At 37.7% G+C, this 17751-nt stretch overlaps 1 protein-coding gene across 2 annotated transcripts in view; it reads right to left on the bottom strand.

Moving 5' to 3' along the window:
* Positions 1-17751, bottom strand: part of CPEB4 (cytoplasmic polyadenylation element binding protein 4) — a 77417-nt gene that overhangs the window by 48129 nt on the left and 11537 nt on the right. For both annotated transcript variants that reach the window (XM_060765120.2, XM_060765119.2), the window contains exon 3: positions 5948-6029. In XM_060765120.2, the coding sequence (XP_060621103.1) occupies positions 5948-6029 (82 nt within the window). The remainder of the gene's footprint in view (positions 1-5947; positions 6030-17751) is intronic.

Here is a 17751-nt window from a genome sequence, read left to right on the forward strand (position 1 = left end):
CTTGTCACCACAAATGTCTATTAGTTCATTCTGTATTTGAGGACTAGTATATTGGGTGTTCATAGCTGCAATCTCCAGATATCATTTCAGGTCAGTGTCTCCTGATCTGGCACAAGATCTCAACAAGGCCTTGAATTTTTGCCTCTCATAGATTTAGCATGGGGAGTTGGTAAACCAGTTAAAATTCATAAATAAGCCAGGTTTTTTTTTAACCTGAAAAATTTTGGGGTGGGTTGAATCCCTAAACTACCCCTTTAGCTATGGGCTTGTACACATGCTATATTTTATTCTACATAAACATGAACGTATATAGCTTGTTTTTTTTCATTAGTCTGCCAACCGCATTGAGTCGCCTGTTTGGGCTGAAAAATGCAGTATAGAAATAAAGCAAATAAATAAATAAATTACTAAACTATAATCTCAGATAACGTGACATAGTCCATGAAAGTTAAGTATCTCATAAAGAAAATGCAATTAAGTTCCTAGCTTCTGTAGACACTTCGGTAGATATAAATACCACACTGAAAATGACAGGTGCTCAAAAAAAAAACAATAAAGTATTCAGGTATGGATCAGTAAAAACAAAGTTCTATGGCAATTGATAATATTTTTGCGTACAAACGTTTGGCCATTAAACATCTTCTGCCACTGTTTTTTTTTTAAAGCGCTGAACAAGTACACATATAATTTTTTTAAAGCTAAGGAACTGGCTTTTACTACAAGAAGACATGAGATCTTGAAACAAAAGCTAATCTACAATGACCAGGATGGACTATGAATCATGCTATGAGTGCTGGATCAAAATGTGGTCTGCAAGCATTGTCAGTGCAAGACAGGAATTATCTCAGAAATCGATCCTGTTGTTCTTCAAAACTACCACTCATAAGCAAACTGGGTTCTCAGTGTGTTTTGCTCTGCATGTTTAAAACAGTGGCTCTTTTTTTCTATCTTTACCTGCAAGAACAAGAGGTGAACCACTTTACATTTTCTAGAAGCATTTTTTTTCTGTTTTCTTTGGTTTGGGGCTAATTCTCTAAATCATATGCCTTACAATATATATACCCACACAGTTGTTGTGAAGGTGAAATTAAAGCATTCATTATAGGTTTTGTATTCCAGTTGTTTTGAATTTCAACTCCCACAATCCCCAACCTTTGATCATGCTGGGAACTAGAAAAGTAAAACATTTCAACGATGAAAAGTTGAGAATAACTGACATAGGCATTGATTCCACTTGATTAGCAAACATTTTATGAAGAGAGTAAGTGTATAGCTGCTCTGGCGTATTACAGGAAAATTAGTCATGCCAATATAACACTCATTTATTTCTAATCTTAGCTATGACATTGAAATAGAGCTGTACACGCGCTCTATGTCCCTTTATTCATTTCTGTAGGAACTTCAGAGTTTCTCATTTTCAAGTGTAACTTGGCAAGTTCAGTGGTAAAAACTTAAAAAGTTTACTACGGCCAAAGACAAACTTAATAGATTTTTGAGTTTACATGTGCTTGCTTTTAAACCAAGGAATATAGCACGTAGCCAGGCACTCAGTTGGATGTTAACTCTGCTACTTTTATTCAGTATGCCAATCCTATTTCATGGGACTTAGAATGTTTTCTAAGGTTACAGTGTAATCTATTTTTAAAAACTCACACGCGATAAAGCCTTCTATCAATTCTCTCACAGCATCTTAAGGGAAACTTCATCTTGAAAAATAAACTGTAGCACATGAAAGCAACATTTATAAATCTGGATACCAGTATTCACTTAACTGACAAAAAGCTTTAAACTTTTGCAATATCCCAATTTTCCTTGGGAAATATGAACTCAAATAAATCTAGTCAATAGATTTTGAGAAACTTTTAGTAACAAACTAGGTATAGAACAAATGACATGAAGTGTACATCTCACATTAAACAGCCAATGTGCATACATGAGGCCTTCATGATTAAGAACCTTGACAGCAATTCCACTTTAGATTAGATCTATTGGGGAGCCTATCAACCTGCACTGCATATTTATGAAAGGAAACTATGTCAGTTTCTCCAGCTACTATCAGGATGAAGCATCTGACTAAAAATACATAAAATATTTCCCAGGCCAAGAAAATCAGACTGATGTGATCAGGCCTACACAAATCCATCCACCAGCTAACTATGGGAAAGGGTTCCTGTCCCACTGGGAAGCAGGATTTCCAGCAGCTCCCACTCCCCTGTCCATCAAAGAAGATATAAAACATGGGTCTCTTCCCAAGTGGCAGAAGGATCTCTTCGTGATTCTTATAATTCTCTAAACTGCTATTGAAAATTGAGATGCTCCCTCAGTTCAATGAACCCAATATGTTGGAAGACTCAAGAGATGGGGAATGTCAGTGAAAACTGCAAGTGACAGCCACTTGTTCTTGAATGCAACTGCACTCTAAGCCAGCACTTGGGAAAGTTGTTTTTAATCTAATTTCTTCTTGGAAGATTTTGTAACTTGAAAGACAAAAAGTACTTTTTTCAGTTTTGGTCTAAACACAAATGTACAACATGCACTCATTTGAACAAGACAAACCTCTGCTAGATTAATAATCCAAGCCAAGAAAAATCCAGTTTCCCAGTTTAGATGTAATGACAAACTATGGTTTGCTGTCAGTGTGAGGAAAGAGTAAAGTGAACTGTGTGGATGAAGGGAACAATAGAGACCCTGGGATTATTGCAGTTTGTGTAAAAAAAAAAATTCCAACATTTTTATTACATCTGAATTAAATGGGCTATTAGAGTAATTAATTCCCCCTGTATAGACATGTAGATACTTTTAAAAACCAACACAGGTTTTTAATTAAGACCATGAATTGGTACTATATTAAAGTGATGTGTAAGAGTGCAAATGAAGTTGCTCCTACATCACACAGTAGATACTGCTTTCAAAAATATAGTAACATTACCTTTGTATTGTATCACTCTCTTTTCCTATGAAGATTTAGTAGCATAATACAGAATGCTGTTCTCACCACATGATTAATCAACTGCCACCCCCTTTAATAGTAACATACATACAGTGTTGTTATCCCTATTGCTCTGTATTTATTGAAATACAGATATGAAGTTAATAAAAACCAGCTTTTACATGTAATGTAGACCGGGCTGTGGCGCAGCTGCATTAAATCACTCCTGACCAAGAGGTCATGAGTTCAAAGCCAGCTATGGTCGGAGTAAGCTCCCGACCATGAATAGTCTAGCTTGCTGTTGACTGATGCAGCCCAAAAGACAGTTGTATCTCTCAAGTAGGAAATTTAGGTACCATTTTGCAAGGAGGCTAGTTTAACTAATTTACAACATCATAAAATCTTGTAGCAGTGTGTGTAAGAATGAGGAAGTACTTCATCAAGGACTCAGTGTCACAAATGGACAGTGAAGCGACAGCTCCCCCTGTAGCCACAATCGAGCATACCCTCATGAAGCTAGAAAAGATGGAACATTAAATTGCCTCTGTGTATCTATCTATATATGTTGTATGCCTATGGCATTGAATGTTTGCCATGTATATGTGCATTGTAATCCACCCTGAGTTCCCTTCGGGATAAGAAGGGTGGAATATAAATACTGCAAATAAATAAATAAATAAATAAATAAATAACTGTCTTGTGGGGAAAAGGCATAATTAGCAGAAGGGTAAGAACTGGACACCTTAAAATTCTGCCTCTGAAAAGCAATATAATAATTTGGCTTGAAACTCCTCTTCACTAGCCTCAAGACACATGGGAACTATTAAGAGATTTGATGTCTGTCTTCCTCTCCCAAAAGAAAACAAAATACAATTTTATCTAGTACACAAATAAGGAACTTATTGTGTCTCCGGCAAGATTGTGGGACCAAACACTAATAAAACCTGACTGAAATCAAGCAGTAACTTATGGTCTTCATTGTTGTTTAAGACATGAAAGTTCTCCAATTGCAACATATTATTAAATAATTTACATTACAAAGGGTAGAACTAGCTTCTAGAAAAGGCAAGGTATATTTTTAATTCCAGCCTATTTATGAATAGGAACATGTGAAGTGGATGGGAAATTTATTCACTGCCACAAAGTGCAAAATAATATTACTGTATTACTATAGTAATAATCATTGGTTCATTTCACATTTCTTTAAAAAAAAAATCATGGCACAGAAAACTCTATTGAACCTGGATTGGAGAAAATATATGACTATTTATTTTTATCTGAATAATGCATTTCCCACCCTAAATTACTATGTAGGATGATGACAGTAAAAGCTACTGCTTTTTACCCCAGAAGAGAGAGGAAGCAATGCTATCCTGTCAGTCTATCAAGCATTTTGGGATTCTTTGAGGCAAGAATCACAATTAAAATTTTAAGGTAATTGTATTACTACCAGCAGCCTCAACAACAGAAGAAATTACTTTCAAAGAAGACCATAAATCTGCTCTAGCCTCCCAAGGTCAGTAATAAAGAACAGCAAATGCTTGGGACAAACTGAATAAATAAAAAGTTGAACACATAAAACCCCATGACATGTAAGCTAAAACTATTGCTTAAGTACTGAGCCCACACAAGATAAATGACTTGCATAACATTACGTTTCCAAATGATTTTTCATGAATATCCAAACCTATTTACAACAGAAGAAATATTTATATGAGTTCAAAACTGGTCAAAATTCTTGCATTTTCAGCAGGTAAATGCACTGTTTATTTTGTCAAATTGTTTATTTTGTAAAATGGCAGACATTTAATTCATTCTGCATCCAATTTAATTTAATTCTGCATTCAAAGCAGAGAACATGTGCACCCACAGAGATGGTTCTGGCAAAGGTTTTTTGCAGCAGTGGTGCCAGTGATATGGTTTATCAGATTTCAGTTCTGGGGTTAAGAGGTCATCTTCCATTTTAGATCAGGCCTAGACTTCTTGGAGTCTGCAATATTAAAAAATGGGGCAAGGCAGAAGCTTACTCAAGATTGCCAGTGCTATTAATCCACGTACCTGAATCTAAAAGATTTTTTAATAGGCCCAGGCCTGAAATTGCCACTTTGACACCCCAAAATAATGGAAGCAGTACAAATCCATACCATACTAAGACTACATTTGAATCCTGAATGATGCAAGAAATGCTTGGGCCATTCTGTATCACAGGAAAATGTAGTTTCCATCTAATCCCTGACTTGAGTGGATATGGGAGGTGAAGGCAAAGATATCAGCCCACAAGAACTACATTTCCTATAATGTAAAGAATATGAAAAGATTATGATGTGAAACTGTAAGTTTCACATAACCCTAGCTATCTAAACCACAAACTTCTATTCAGTGGCCTATTCTACATCATGATGTACCAAAGACTGTATGATGGACTATTGAGAAATGTAAAACAACATTAACTAGAATCTGTCAAAGGTAGTCAATATCTATCTGCCCTATTTGTTCCTCTGGTTTACACGACAGTCAACATCAACATAGCTCAAGGGTCAGTCCATCGATCCCCTTCTAGTTTAATGAAGCCTCTACAACTCTAACAACTCTTGCCAGTGATGTCTGTGCTATGCTGGAAGGAAAGAAGTACTCAAGATATACTGGTTTTATCAATATTATTTCAAGAAAAATATGCTAATTGGCTAGGAAAAAAATTACTGATCAGCTTCAGTGTTTGACTCCATACTATTTCTACTCATTTGAAAATCTCTTGAAACCATGTAAAAATTGGAAAATATAGGCAAAAATTTGAAATGTTATTTTTCCAAGGAGTACATTATGCATAGAAATGGTTTACCAAAAGCTGCTTCTTGAGCTAAATAAAAAAGGAGACCGAAGAGTCAGAAAAAACTAAAACTATCAAATCACAGAAGAAAGCAAATATTTTAGCTATTTAATAAATATTCAAACTTCATAGGCTGTCCAGCTATGTCAGCCTAATTATTTACTGTAGGAAAAACAGTAATCCAAGTTTACCTTTCAGTGAATCACTTTCAGCTCTCATTATGTCAATTAGTGAATTCTCCAGTGAATGCATGTCGAAAGTTCTTGTGCGATCCTGCAAGTAAACACAAATATCAGTTTTAGAAAGAGAACCAAAAAATCCAGGATTTATTTTTAATTAAATTTCCTAAAACAGTAGTAGTATTCATGTACACACACATACATACACACACACACTTGCACACAACTTTTTCAGAAACAACAGTGGCTAAAGTATCAGCTAAATTAAACAAGTATACATCTAGCCAGTGGTAGTCCCATTTCAGGGAGAAATATATGAATCACACTAGGCACTCATTCAAGGAGAATTAGATATAAGCACAACACACAAAATGAAGCTTCTTCTGTGATGGTGGGCCCCTGAATTCTTTCTAGCAAGTCTTGCTGAGTGACATCATGAGAAATGAGTGAAAGGAGTCCCTGGTGGCGCAGTGGGTTAAACCTTTGTGCCAACAGGACTGAAGACCTGCCAGCACAAGGGGAAAACACAGATGAGCTCCCTCTGTCAGCTCTGGCTCCCCATGCGGGGACATGAGGGAAACCTCCCACAAGGATGGTAAAACTTTAAAACATTGAGGCAACGTTCTTGCAAATGGCCAATTATCTCACACCAGAAGCAACTTGCAGTTTCTCAAGTCGCTCCTGACACACACAAAAAAATCATGAGGAATGATATGTCAAAAAATAATGTATTCACTTCTTTAGTTGATCAGTAGCAACATGAAAAGTTTTTGTGCCTTTACTATATATTTCGTTTATAAATTGGTACTGTGGCAATCTTCTACTATACAAGCCGTCTCCAAATTACAAACAAGATAGGGGCATTTTAAGTGTAACACACACTCTCTCTCTCTCTCTATATATATATATACATATATATATCAGTACTTTGGATTGTACAGAGAAGGAAAACACCCCTGTAGTGTTTACTTTGTTATCTGTTCTCTGCTCATTAGATTTCACCTCACTTTCTGTCCCTGTGATCACTGGATTTTGAAAATTTTAGCTTGTTGTTGAAACAAAAATTTGTGCGAGAGCTTCAGTGGAGACACTTTTTCTCTATGATAAGTCTTTCAAGAGGGAATTTCCCTTCCTGGCAGTACATTTTTCTCACTTACTGTTGTCTCACCCCGTTCTTAAATATACGTTGTTAATAAGTCAGATGTTTGTAACTCTGGGACTGCCTATACTATGTTATGTTGCTGCAAACTACCTCATGTTATTGTAAATTATCATCATCATCATCACTTTATTTCTTAATTAGTCGCTCTCCACCAAAGTGCTCCGAGCGACTTACAATTTAGAATAGCTTATACACAATATAAAACATTCAATATAAAAACATTCAACATAAAAACATTATCTTGCATATATATGTGTACATGCCTTCAAGTCCCCTGAAAACTTAAAGTGACTGCATAATTTCCAGGAGGACTCGGATGGTTTCACTAGTTCCTATCTCTAAAATTAGCTTACAGCTCCTGGTGTTTGTTGGTGGTCATCCATTCAAGTACTAATAAAGGATGAGTATGCTTAACTTTAGGATATACGGCATAAGCCACAAAAATTACCTTACTGAGGCTTGGAAATTTTAATAATATATACAATATATACATATATTTGAGCAAATGTAAGACACCCAAGAACAATCAGAAATAATATATCTACTCCAACATCTTGTTTGCTAAATGTAATCAGTTTGACTACCATATTCACATTCTGATAAAAAGCATGGCCTCAAGAACAGCATGATGACTGTACCCATGGGACCGGTATCCGCAATTTCACCTACCCACATCCCCAAAATATGTCCTTTATAGGAATTTTATAGGTCCTCTATGTGAGTCTATGGTATGCCTCCACCTGAGGTTCCACAGAGTCAACCTGCAGGATGTAACATGTCCTCTCTAGGAAAATCACAGTTTCCTGTTACCGCTATAAACTCAAAAACCCATTTCCAACAGATATGGGAGTTTTACTGTACACCAGTGGTTCTCAACCTGGGGTCCCCAGATGTTTTTGGACTTCAATTCCCAGAAATCCTAACAGTTGGTAAACTGGCTAGGATTCCTGGGAGTTGTAGGCCAAAACACCTGGGGACCCACAGGTTGAGAACCACTGCTGTACACAGAATTAATAATATAATAAAGCACAATCAAATTTATGTTTATTTATGTATTTTATTTATTTACTATATTTGTATACCACCCTTCTCAGCCCTTAAGCGACTCAGGGCGGTTTACAATGGCAACGATTCAATGCCTCAAAACACCATAAAACATTTTAAAACATTAACACATAATATAAAACTGTAACAAGAATACTAAAAGCATACATATTTGTGTCTCCTATTAAAACATTGTCTCATCTCGTTGTCCAGTCGTTCAAATTCCTGTCTTTTACCTTGCATTTTCAAACGCTTGCTCAAATAACCAAGTCTTGACTCTCTTCTGAAATGTTAAGAGGGAGGGGGCTGATCTAATGTCCCCAGGAAGGGCATTCCATAGCCGAGGGGCCACCACTGAGAAGGCCCTGTCTCTCGTCCCCACCAAACATGTTTGTGACACAGGCAGGATCGAGAGCAGGGCCTCCCTGGACAATCTTAAAGTCCTAGCTGGTTTGTAAGGGAAGATGCATTCAGGCAGGTAAGTTGGGCCAGAACCATTTAGGGCTTTATAGGCTAAAGCCAACACTTTGAATTGTGCCCAGTAGCAGACTGGCAGCCAGTGGAGTTGGCGCAGCAGAGAAGTTGTATGCTCCCTGAGCGTCACTCCTGTTAGTAATCTGGCTGCTGTCCATTGGACCAATTGAAGCTTCCATACAGTCTTCAAAGGCAACCCCATGTAGAGTGTGTTGCTATATGGGATGTAACCAGAGCATGTTGCTATATGGGATGTAACCAGAGCGTGGACTACCATGGCCAAGTCAGACTTCCCAAGGTACAGGCACAGCTGGCACACAAGATTTAACTGTGCAAATGCTCCCCTGGTCACCGCCGAAACCTGGAGTTCCAGGTTCAACAATGAGTCCAGATCACACTCAAGCTGTGAACCTGCATCTTCAGGGGGAATGTAATCCCTTCCAACACAGGCTGTAACCTTATGCCCTGTTCGCAATTACGACTGACCAGGAATACCTCTGTCTTGTCTGGATTCAATTTCAATTTGTTAGCCCTCATCCAGACCGTCACAGCTGCCAAGCACCAGTTCAGGACCTGAACAGCCTCCTTAGTAGCAGGTGGGAAGGAGTGACAGAGTTGGACGTCATCCGAGTACAGGTGACACTGCACCCCAAACCTCTGGATAATCTCCACCCTTTTAAAAAACATAAATTAAAGGATACAATACCCAAAGGAGTGGGAAAGATCTTTTTGATTGGTGCTCCCCTAGGATAGATCCACATTTGCTTCCCCCCCCCCCCCCCCAGTACACACAATTAAAGAAAAATTTTCTATCTTAAATGTTTTCAATTTTATAGCAAATATTTGATAGCACAATGCTTTCTTCTAAAATTCAAACACCAAAGAATTCATCAAATCATTTAGGAAAGCACCTAAACTTTTAATACACCACTTGTAATGTCATTTACTCTGTGATACACATAGTCATCAGTAGCTTTAGATGGTGCACAATTAAAACTGCAAGTCTTGGAACTGTATTCCCTGCAAATCTTGGAATTCCAAATTTCCTAGTGTTCCAGATAACCCGATTACACAGCACCCTTTGAAATTTCATTCAGAGTACTTACATCAACATAATAATGTACATAAATACCTAACTGATATTTGCATAGCAGACCATCTTGATATTTAGGTCCATCTACTATACCCTTCCCAAGTAGTGCTCACTTATAGCAGCAAAGTCAATGCTTATTTAGTGTAAAACAGGATACGATCATCTAAAAAGATGAAGAAGAATACACATATTTCAATTTTATTCTGACTTCCATTTATGAACATTTTATATGCCATTACAGCAATCCAAAATAATCAAATGCATGTATTAGTTCTAAAACTAGAGTAAAATCTGCTTATATTAACAATTCACATTCATTCAATGTATCTATTTCACTTGGATATATAGCTTATACAAGGTGGTCCAAAACTCACAGATTTTCAATATTTAATTCCTTTGTTTGTTTTTAATTTACAATACAATAGCATCATATACAGTATACATTTAGGTCCCTGGACTCCCAAGAAAAAGAACATGGCGCTAAAATGCTGATTTTATACCAAATATAGTTTCTTGCTGTTGTTTTAATTGAAGTAGCTTTAAACTCAAATATTTTACTTAAATATCTAAAATTAATGCAAGTGTGGAGTCCAAGTTAAGTGTTATGAAGTTATTCATCAAACGGGATTAGAAATGAGGTTTCAGGCATATACACAACTCACTTCTTGCCTCCATACTCTTAAGATCAACTTATAATTTTCCGAAGTTAAATAGAAAAAAAATGTTTATTAAATGAATCAGAGACATTTAAAAAACGGTACTAGTACACCCTGTTGTAGGTAGTTAAATACAAAATAATATTTGGGTAAATGTGACCACTATTACTAAATACAATGTCTTTCTTAGGTGGATTTAAAGTAGGTTCTTGTGGGTTTTTTCGGGCTATAGAGCCATGTTCTAGAGGCATTTCTCCTGATGTTTCACCTGCATCTATGGCAAGCATCCTCAGAGGTAGTGAGGTCTGTTGGAATTAGGACAATGGGTTTATATATCTGTGGAATGGCTGGGGTGGGGCAAGGAACTCTTCCCTGCTGCAGTTAGGTGTGAATGTTTCAGCTGATCACCTTCATTAGCATTTGAAGGCCTGCCTGAGCCTGGGAAAATCTCTTGCTGGGAGGTGTTAATCTGTGCCTGGTTGTTTCCTCTCTGCTGTTTTGCTGTTGTAATTTTAGAGTTTTTTAATACTGGTAGCCAGATTTTGTTCATTTTCATGGTCTCTTCCTTTCTGTTGAAATTGTCCACATGCTTGTGGATTTCAATGGCTTCTCTGTGTAGTCTGACATGGTGGTTGTTGGTGTGGTCCACCATTTCTGTGTTCTCAAATAATATGCTGTGTCCAGGCTGGTTCATCAGGTGCTCTGCTATGGCTGACTTCTCTGGTTGAAGTAGTCTGCAGTGCCTTTCATGTTCCTTGATTCGTGTCTGGGCGCTGCGTTTGGTGGTCCCTATGTAGACTTGTCCACAGCTGCATGGTATACGGTAGACTCCTGCAGAGGTGAGAGGATCCCTCTTGTCCTTTGCTGAACGGAGCATTTGTTGGATTTTCTTGGTGGGTTTGCAGATTGTTTGTATGTTGTGTTTCCTCATCAGCTTCCCTATGCGATCAGTGGTTCCCTTGATGTATGGCAGGAACACTTTTCCTCTGGGTGGATCTTCATCTTTACTCTCGTGGTTTGTTCTTGGTCTTGCAGCTCTTCTGATGTCTGAGGTGGAGTATCCATTGGCCTGGAGAGCCCAGTTGAGGTGGTTCAGTTCATCTTGGAGGAGATGGGGTTCGCAGATTCTTTTTGCACGGTCTGCCAAGGCTTTAATGGTGCTTCTTTTTTGACCTGGGTGATGGTTGGAGTTTTTATGTAGATATCTATCTGTGTGTGTGGGTTTTCTGTAGACGGTGTGACCCAATTGTTGATCTGGTTTGCGGATGACTAGGACATCTAGAAAAGGCAGTCTTCCTTCATTTTCTTTTTCCATGGTGAACTGGATGTTTGGGTGGATGCTGTTAAGATGGTCCAGGAACCTGTTGAGTTCTTCTTCTCCATGGCTCCAAATGGTGAAGGTGTCATCCACATATCTGAACCATATCGTGGGCTTTTTGGTTGCTGTCTCCAGGGCTTGTTTTTCAAAGTGTTCCATGTAGAAGTTAGCTATGACCGGGCTGAGAGGGCTCCCCATAGCTACTCCATCTTTCTGTTCATAGAATTCATTGTCCCACTGAAAGTAACTGGTGGTGAGGCAATGGTGAAACAGAGCCGTGATGTCTTCTGGGAACCTCTGGTTGATGAGTGCCATGGTGTCTGCTACTGGGACCATGGTAAATAGAGATACCACATCGAAGCTGATCAGTTTGTCGTTGGTATTTAGCTTGAGATTGCTGATTTTTTCTATGAAGTGGGCTGAGTCCTTGATGTAGTGTGTAGTGAGCCCAATATGGCTTTGTAACTGTGCAGCAAGAAATTTTGCTAGGTCGTATGTGGGGGAGACAGCAGGAGTCTACTGTATACCATGCAGCTGTGGACAAGTCTACATAGGGACCACCAAACGCAGCACCCAGACACGCATCAAGGAACATGAAAGGCACTGCAGACTACTTCAACCAGAGAAGTCAGCCATAGCAGAGCACCTGATGAACCAGCCTGGACACAGCATATTATTTGAGAACACAGAAATGCTGGACCACACCAGCAACCACCATGTCAGACTACACAGAGAAGCCATTGAAATCCACAAGCATGTGGACAATTTCAACAGAAAGGAAGAGACCATGAAAATGAACAAAATCTGGCTACCAGTATTAAAAAAAACTCTAAAATTACAACAGCAAAACAACAGAGAGGAAACAACCAGGCACAGATTAACACCTCCCAGCAAGAGATTTTCCCAGGCTCAGGCAGGCCTTCAAATGCTAATGAAGGTGATCAGCTGAAACATTCACACCTAACTGCAGCAGGGAAGAGCTCCTTGCCGCACCCCAGCCATTCCACAGATATATAAACCCATTGTCCTAATTCCAACAGACCTCACTACCTCTGAGGATGCTTGCCATAGATGCAGGCGAAACGTCAGGAGAAATGCCTCTAGAACATGGCTCTATAGCCCGAAAAAACCCACAAGAACCTAGTGATTTCAGCCATGAAAGCCTTCGACAATACATTGGATTTAAAGTCTTTGCAATGTTTTAGAATGAAGACTTCTGTTATCCATATTATTTTTAAAAAATTCTATAACATAAGCATGGACTAAATACCCTAAGCACACCAGATTTTATTTAATCTTGGGAGATAAGTAGAGTAAGTCATAGTTAATACTTGGATAGGAGATCACCAACAAATACCTATATTTCAGAGGAACGAACTAACACAACCATCTATATTCCCTGCCTACAAAACCCTATAAAATTCATGGGGTCACCACCATGATAGGCACTGGAGAGGAAAGGAGGATGACAACAAAGTCTAAAACAAAGTGGAATCCAATGTGCTCAAGATGGGGTAAATGATCAATTCTCTGATGGATCTGCTTCCATGTTTGGATCAGAAGTGGGAGTCCTGTACTTGACTGCTGTTCCTGAGTTTGGTCTACTACATCCCAATTCTAAGAATCAAGGGAGAAGCAAATGAAGATAAAGTTGGATGATCAGGTGGTACAGCCATTGCTTCAGAGTTATGGTGAGAAAATTCTTGATCATGCTATTGATAATGGTAGAGTTCCTCCTCTGACATCCAATAACAGTCTGCATACCTGTAGACCCTATAGAAGAGGTAGTCCAGAGATTAAAGGTGTACACACTGAAAACAAGGAGAGATTGTATACTGCAGTGATGGTAGCAAAGACAATCTCCCTTATGATGACAACACTTCCACCCATGGTGTTTAACTCAAGACCAATGAGATCTTCAGGATCATGGGGAGAATAAGATGGCAAGGTTGAAGAAGTCAAATCTAACCAGCTGCACCTGTACCACGAAGATCTATTGTGTTGAGAAGAACCTGGAGAGGCTTATCCTTTACCACCGGTGAAAAGAGCTGGCTGTAACCGAATGAATAGAGTTACTGATACTTGAATGTGTGAAGATGTTGCCAAGATTTCCCCCTCAAATACCATATCACAAGGAGTAGCTTGTGGTAATACTGATACTTCCTGTGCTGCAGTAATCTCATTATAAAAAGACAGATTAACAATCTAAAGCAAATTTATTCCAACAAGTAGGGACAATCCTTACATTGCATCACATACAAAATTAATATTTACATAAGCATTAGTTTTGTTTCAAAACCCCATTTTAGGCAATTAGTGTTATTTCTGCCTAGCCTCCATTGCACATGTCAACTACTCATTACCAACTCCCTAAAACATTCAAATGCACAGTTACTTTTTTCTTAACGATCAAAACCAAGGCTTTTTCTGCAGACATCTTTGGCTTTGAATATTTACAGATATGAAACTTGAAAGTTCTCTTTGTTGAGTCTAGGAAAATGCTTAGTTAAATATTTTACAATGTCTTGATAGTTTCTAGTGATGATGGTATTATTCTTTAAGTGGATATTTGTATGGTCATAAAAAGAAGTATTACTGGGAATAAAGTGTTTTCTTAGCCTTGAAATGAAATGATACATGTTGCACTTTAGCAACTTGCTTTAATGCTGACCCAATAAAGAAAAACAGGAGCCTTAAGTGTGAAATTCTTCAGTCACAAAGTCACTGGGTAGGAGCTTATCTTCTCACTTCAGATCTGTAGTAAAGGGTTAACAAGAAGGCTCTGCATTATAAGGCTGCTTTCAATGCTTAAGACCTTATATCACAATTTGGCCTTGAAGGGTGCTTTCCTGTCCTTACTATATAACAAGGAGAAAGTTATCAAACAGACCTTATCCAATCATTGTGGTCTTTGTTGCATATCTCATATCCATTGACAAACAGCTGTGATAGGCACTGCAGTCCTCTCTGGGCCAGAAGTGTGAAATTCAGGCTACATCAATACCTTGAGATGTGAGTACCACAAAATCTTTAAATTTTTAGGTAATTTCAATTTCTACACTACAGAAATTGAGAAAATTACCCTTTGCAATCTTCTTTTGAATGTAACACTCAAAACTCTTCACAAACCAGAAAAAAATCTAATTTTCATTCTATGGTAACACATTGGCAATTTAAATATTACACTATAGTTATGATCTATATGGATATTTGCCTGACTGACATTTACAGTCTTTCAGAATCTGCCTCTAAATACCCAAACTTCTCTTTGAAAATTAAAACCCATTTTAAAAAGCAAGAACAGATGGGAACAAGAACATCATGTAGCTAGATAAATATTATTTGCTCCATATCCTCTTTAAACTCATATCCCCAAATTGTATCCTGTGCTCTGGAAGTATTAGCCTAAATCCATCCATGAAACATCCACTGATGGAATTGCTTCTGTACCCCACCCCCAAAGCCCACTTCAACAACCATGCACCACCATGCACCACAAGCATCTGATGAGAAACCTTCTAGGCTACAGAGGGGAAGGAAAGAAGAAGAGAAGAAGTTATGTCACACTGACTTTGCTGTGCCAGTGTAATGTTGGAATTGGGTTATTCTTGCCCTGGAAATTCTGAAGCAACCATCTCGTATTCAGTTAGTACACAAATATGCATGCTTTCTCTTAAAAATTGCATCTTACATGAATAAAGAACACAAAGAGACCATTTCCAAACTAAACAGAGGGAGTATTTCAACATGTGGAAAATAAAAGCAGGCAGGATAAGCCCTTGTTTTCATAAGAACATATGTTAAATTAATAAGCTTGTGTAATTTCAATTATATTGATATTTCATCTCAAATGTTACAGTCAGAACTTAAATTGTTTCTGCATACTCTTAGGATATTTAGAGCAAGTTTATAAATGGTGCCAAATACTTTTATAACTATAGAGGAAAATGCCCATGAGACAGTATATAAGATGGCTTGGAAAAGTGCAAAGGCGTGCAGAGCTAAAAATAGTTTTGGCATTACAGTATCTTAACAGAGTTATAAGAGAGCAATTTCGCAATTGCAATCATCACACTCCAAAGCAAATTCATGGATAGAAAGCTATAATGAAACCCCAGCTCTCATATTTTCATTAGACAATATAAATATAAATAATGCTAAATAGTGCACAATCAAAGAATACTAGTAATTTTGTAATTCATTTCATAAGAATTCTACTTACAGTGCATACATTTGCTAAGTACTGGTGAAGATCTCAGGTTAATCCTATGGGTCACCAGAACTTAGTCTGTGTTGCAACTGATGGTTGGAACGGGATCTCATTAGCCACATCAGTGTGCCAACAATTCTATTCAACTGAGCATTTGCAAATTTTTGCCCTAGTATTTTCAGAAAATAACTACTGGTAAGTAAGTAAACTCAAATTGACCTGTGACAAAGAGTTTATTTTATTCTGAGCACATTTGAACATCAAGAAAAAAACTGAAAGTCTTTGCAAGTAGTCACACAATCATCACAATAAATTACAAGATGGTGTTAAATCAGTGCAATGCCATGTCTTGTGTAAACAAAAGCCAGTAACAGACAATATTCATGCATCAAGAACAGCTCGGCAGTTATTCAGTAAATGTCCAAAGTCAAAAGGATATCAAGCTGATGGCCCATGTCTTGGCATCTATTCCAGTACACATATTCTGAAATGGCATGAGATTCGCTAAGAGTGAATTCACAAATACAACTAATTCCCAAAAAAAACAACAACACACACACACAAATGCATGTACTTTCTACCAAACATATCTAATATATGTATGCAATAACAAGGTCAAAAAAGGGAGGCTGTTGTCTCTGACTGACAAGTACTAGGGACCATTTGACCACCTATCTCCACTGCACTTTACCAACTGCTTTTATATTGATCGTATCTCCCCCGGAATTAAGAGCACAATGAACTCAAGGAGATCTGTTCGCTTTTCTTTTTATTTTCCCACACCCAAAGCTTTTATTCTGCAATTGCTACATATGGCAACACATATTTCCATTTTTTGGCAGATAACATTCTGCAGCCATATTGAAATGAAGAACATATATTTCCAAGTTGACACCCATTTAAACATTCTGAAAATAAATCCTGGATATTTTTACTAGAAAAACGCATGAAGTTGCTATATGCATAGGTCTGAAATAAAACCTGTTTTTTTGCAAAGAAGAAATCCAATATTGTGTGATCCACCTCCTATGTTCACTTAAAAATGCGTCATAGTTGCAAAGGATGGGTTCATACATTTCGTCAGCAAACCACTATAGCTAATGAAAGTTTTACAAGACAATGCTTATGTTTAAATGCACACCTGTGAGATTAGGCCAACTGCTCCCTTCAATCTGTGTTTTCTGCTCTTTTCAAATACAGAACGTGAAAACTTAAAACATAGCTTTGCTGCAATATAGATTTAAAAGGATCTACAGCTCTGGTCAATAAACCCTATACTCTGTTTAACCCATCCATTTGTACTTTAGCCAAAACATACTTAACCATGGAAACTGGCTAAATTGTAAGGAACAATGGGATCAAACAAGCCTCCTAAACAGAAATAGAAATTTCCACTTAGAGGGAAGTTTCTCTTGTGTCTGTTAAGGACTGCTGTGAGTACTAGTGGCTGCAGGGTTGCTTTGTACATTACAACATATAGTAAAAGCAGATGTGAAAGTCACTTGTAACTCTAGTTTTTGTTTCATGTTCTAACATTTAAAAAGAGAAGCCATTTATCTCTGTGAAGCAAATGTTCACTTCATTGTGGGGAAGGCAAAATAAATACTTTCCTCAGAAGTAGTAGCCATATCTTGGTTAAATTCTCAGCATCTCTGTTTTGGGTTTTTTTTAAATGTAGCTCCAAATAAAACCGTGAGATACTTCCGTGAAGAAGTATAGATGGCACTGGCCTTGTATGGCTAATAATATGATCCACTGTGAGATAGCCTTATATTTTCATTCTAAAATGGTATATAGTTTCCGAAAGTGTCTGTGTATTGTTAAAATGTACCAGACTACCTCCATCCAAAGGCCACTCC

The sequence above is a fragment of the Anolis sagrei genome, chromosome 2 (assembly GCF_037176765.1).
Source record: "Anolis sagrei isolate rAnoSag1 chromosome 2, rAnoSag1.mat, whole genome shotgun sequence".
Classification (NCBI taxonomy): Eukaryota; Metazoa; Chordata; class Lepidosauria; order Squamata; family Dactyloidae; genus Anolis; species Anolis sagrei.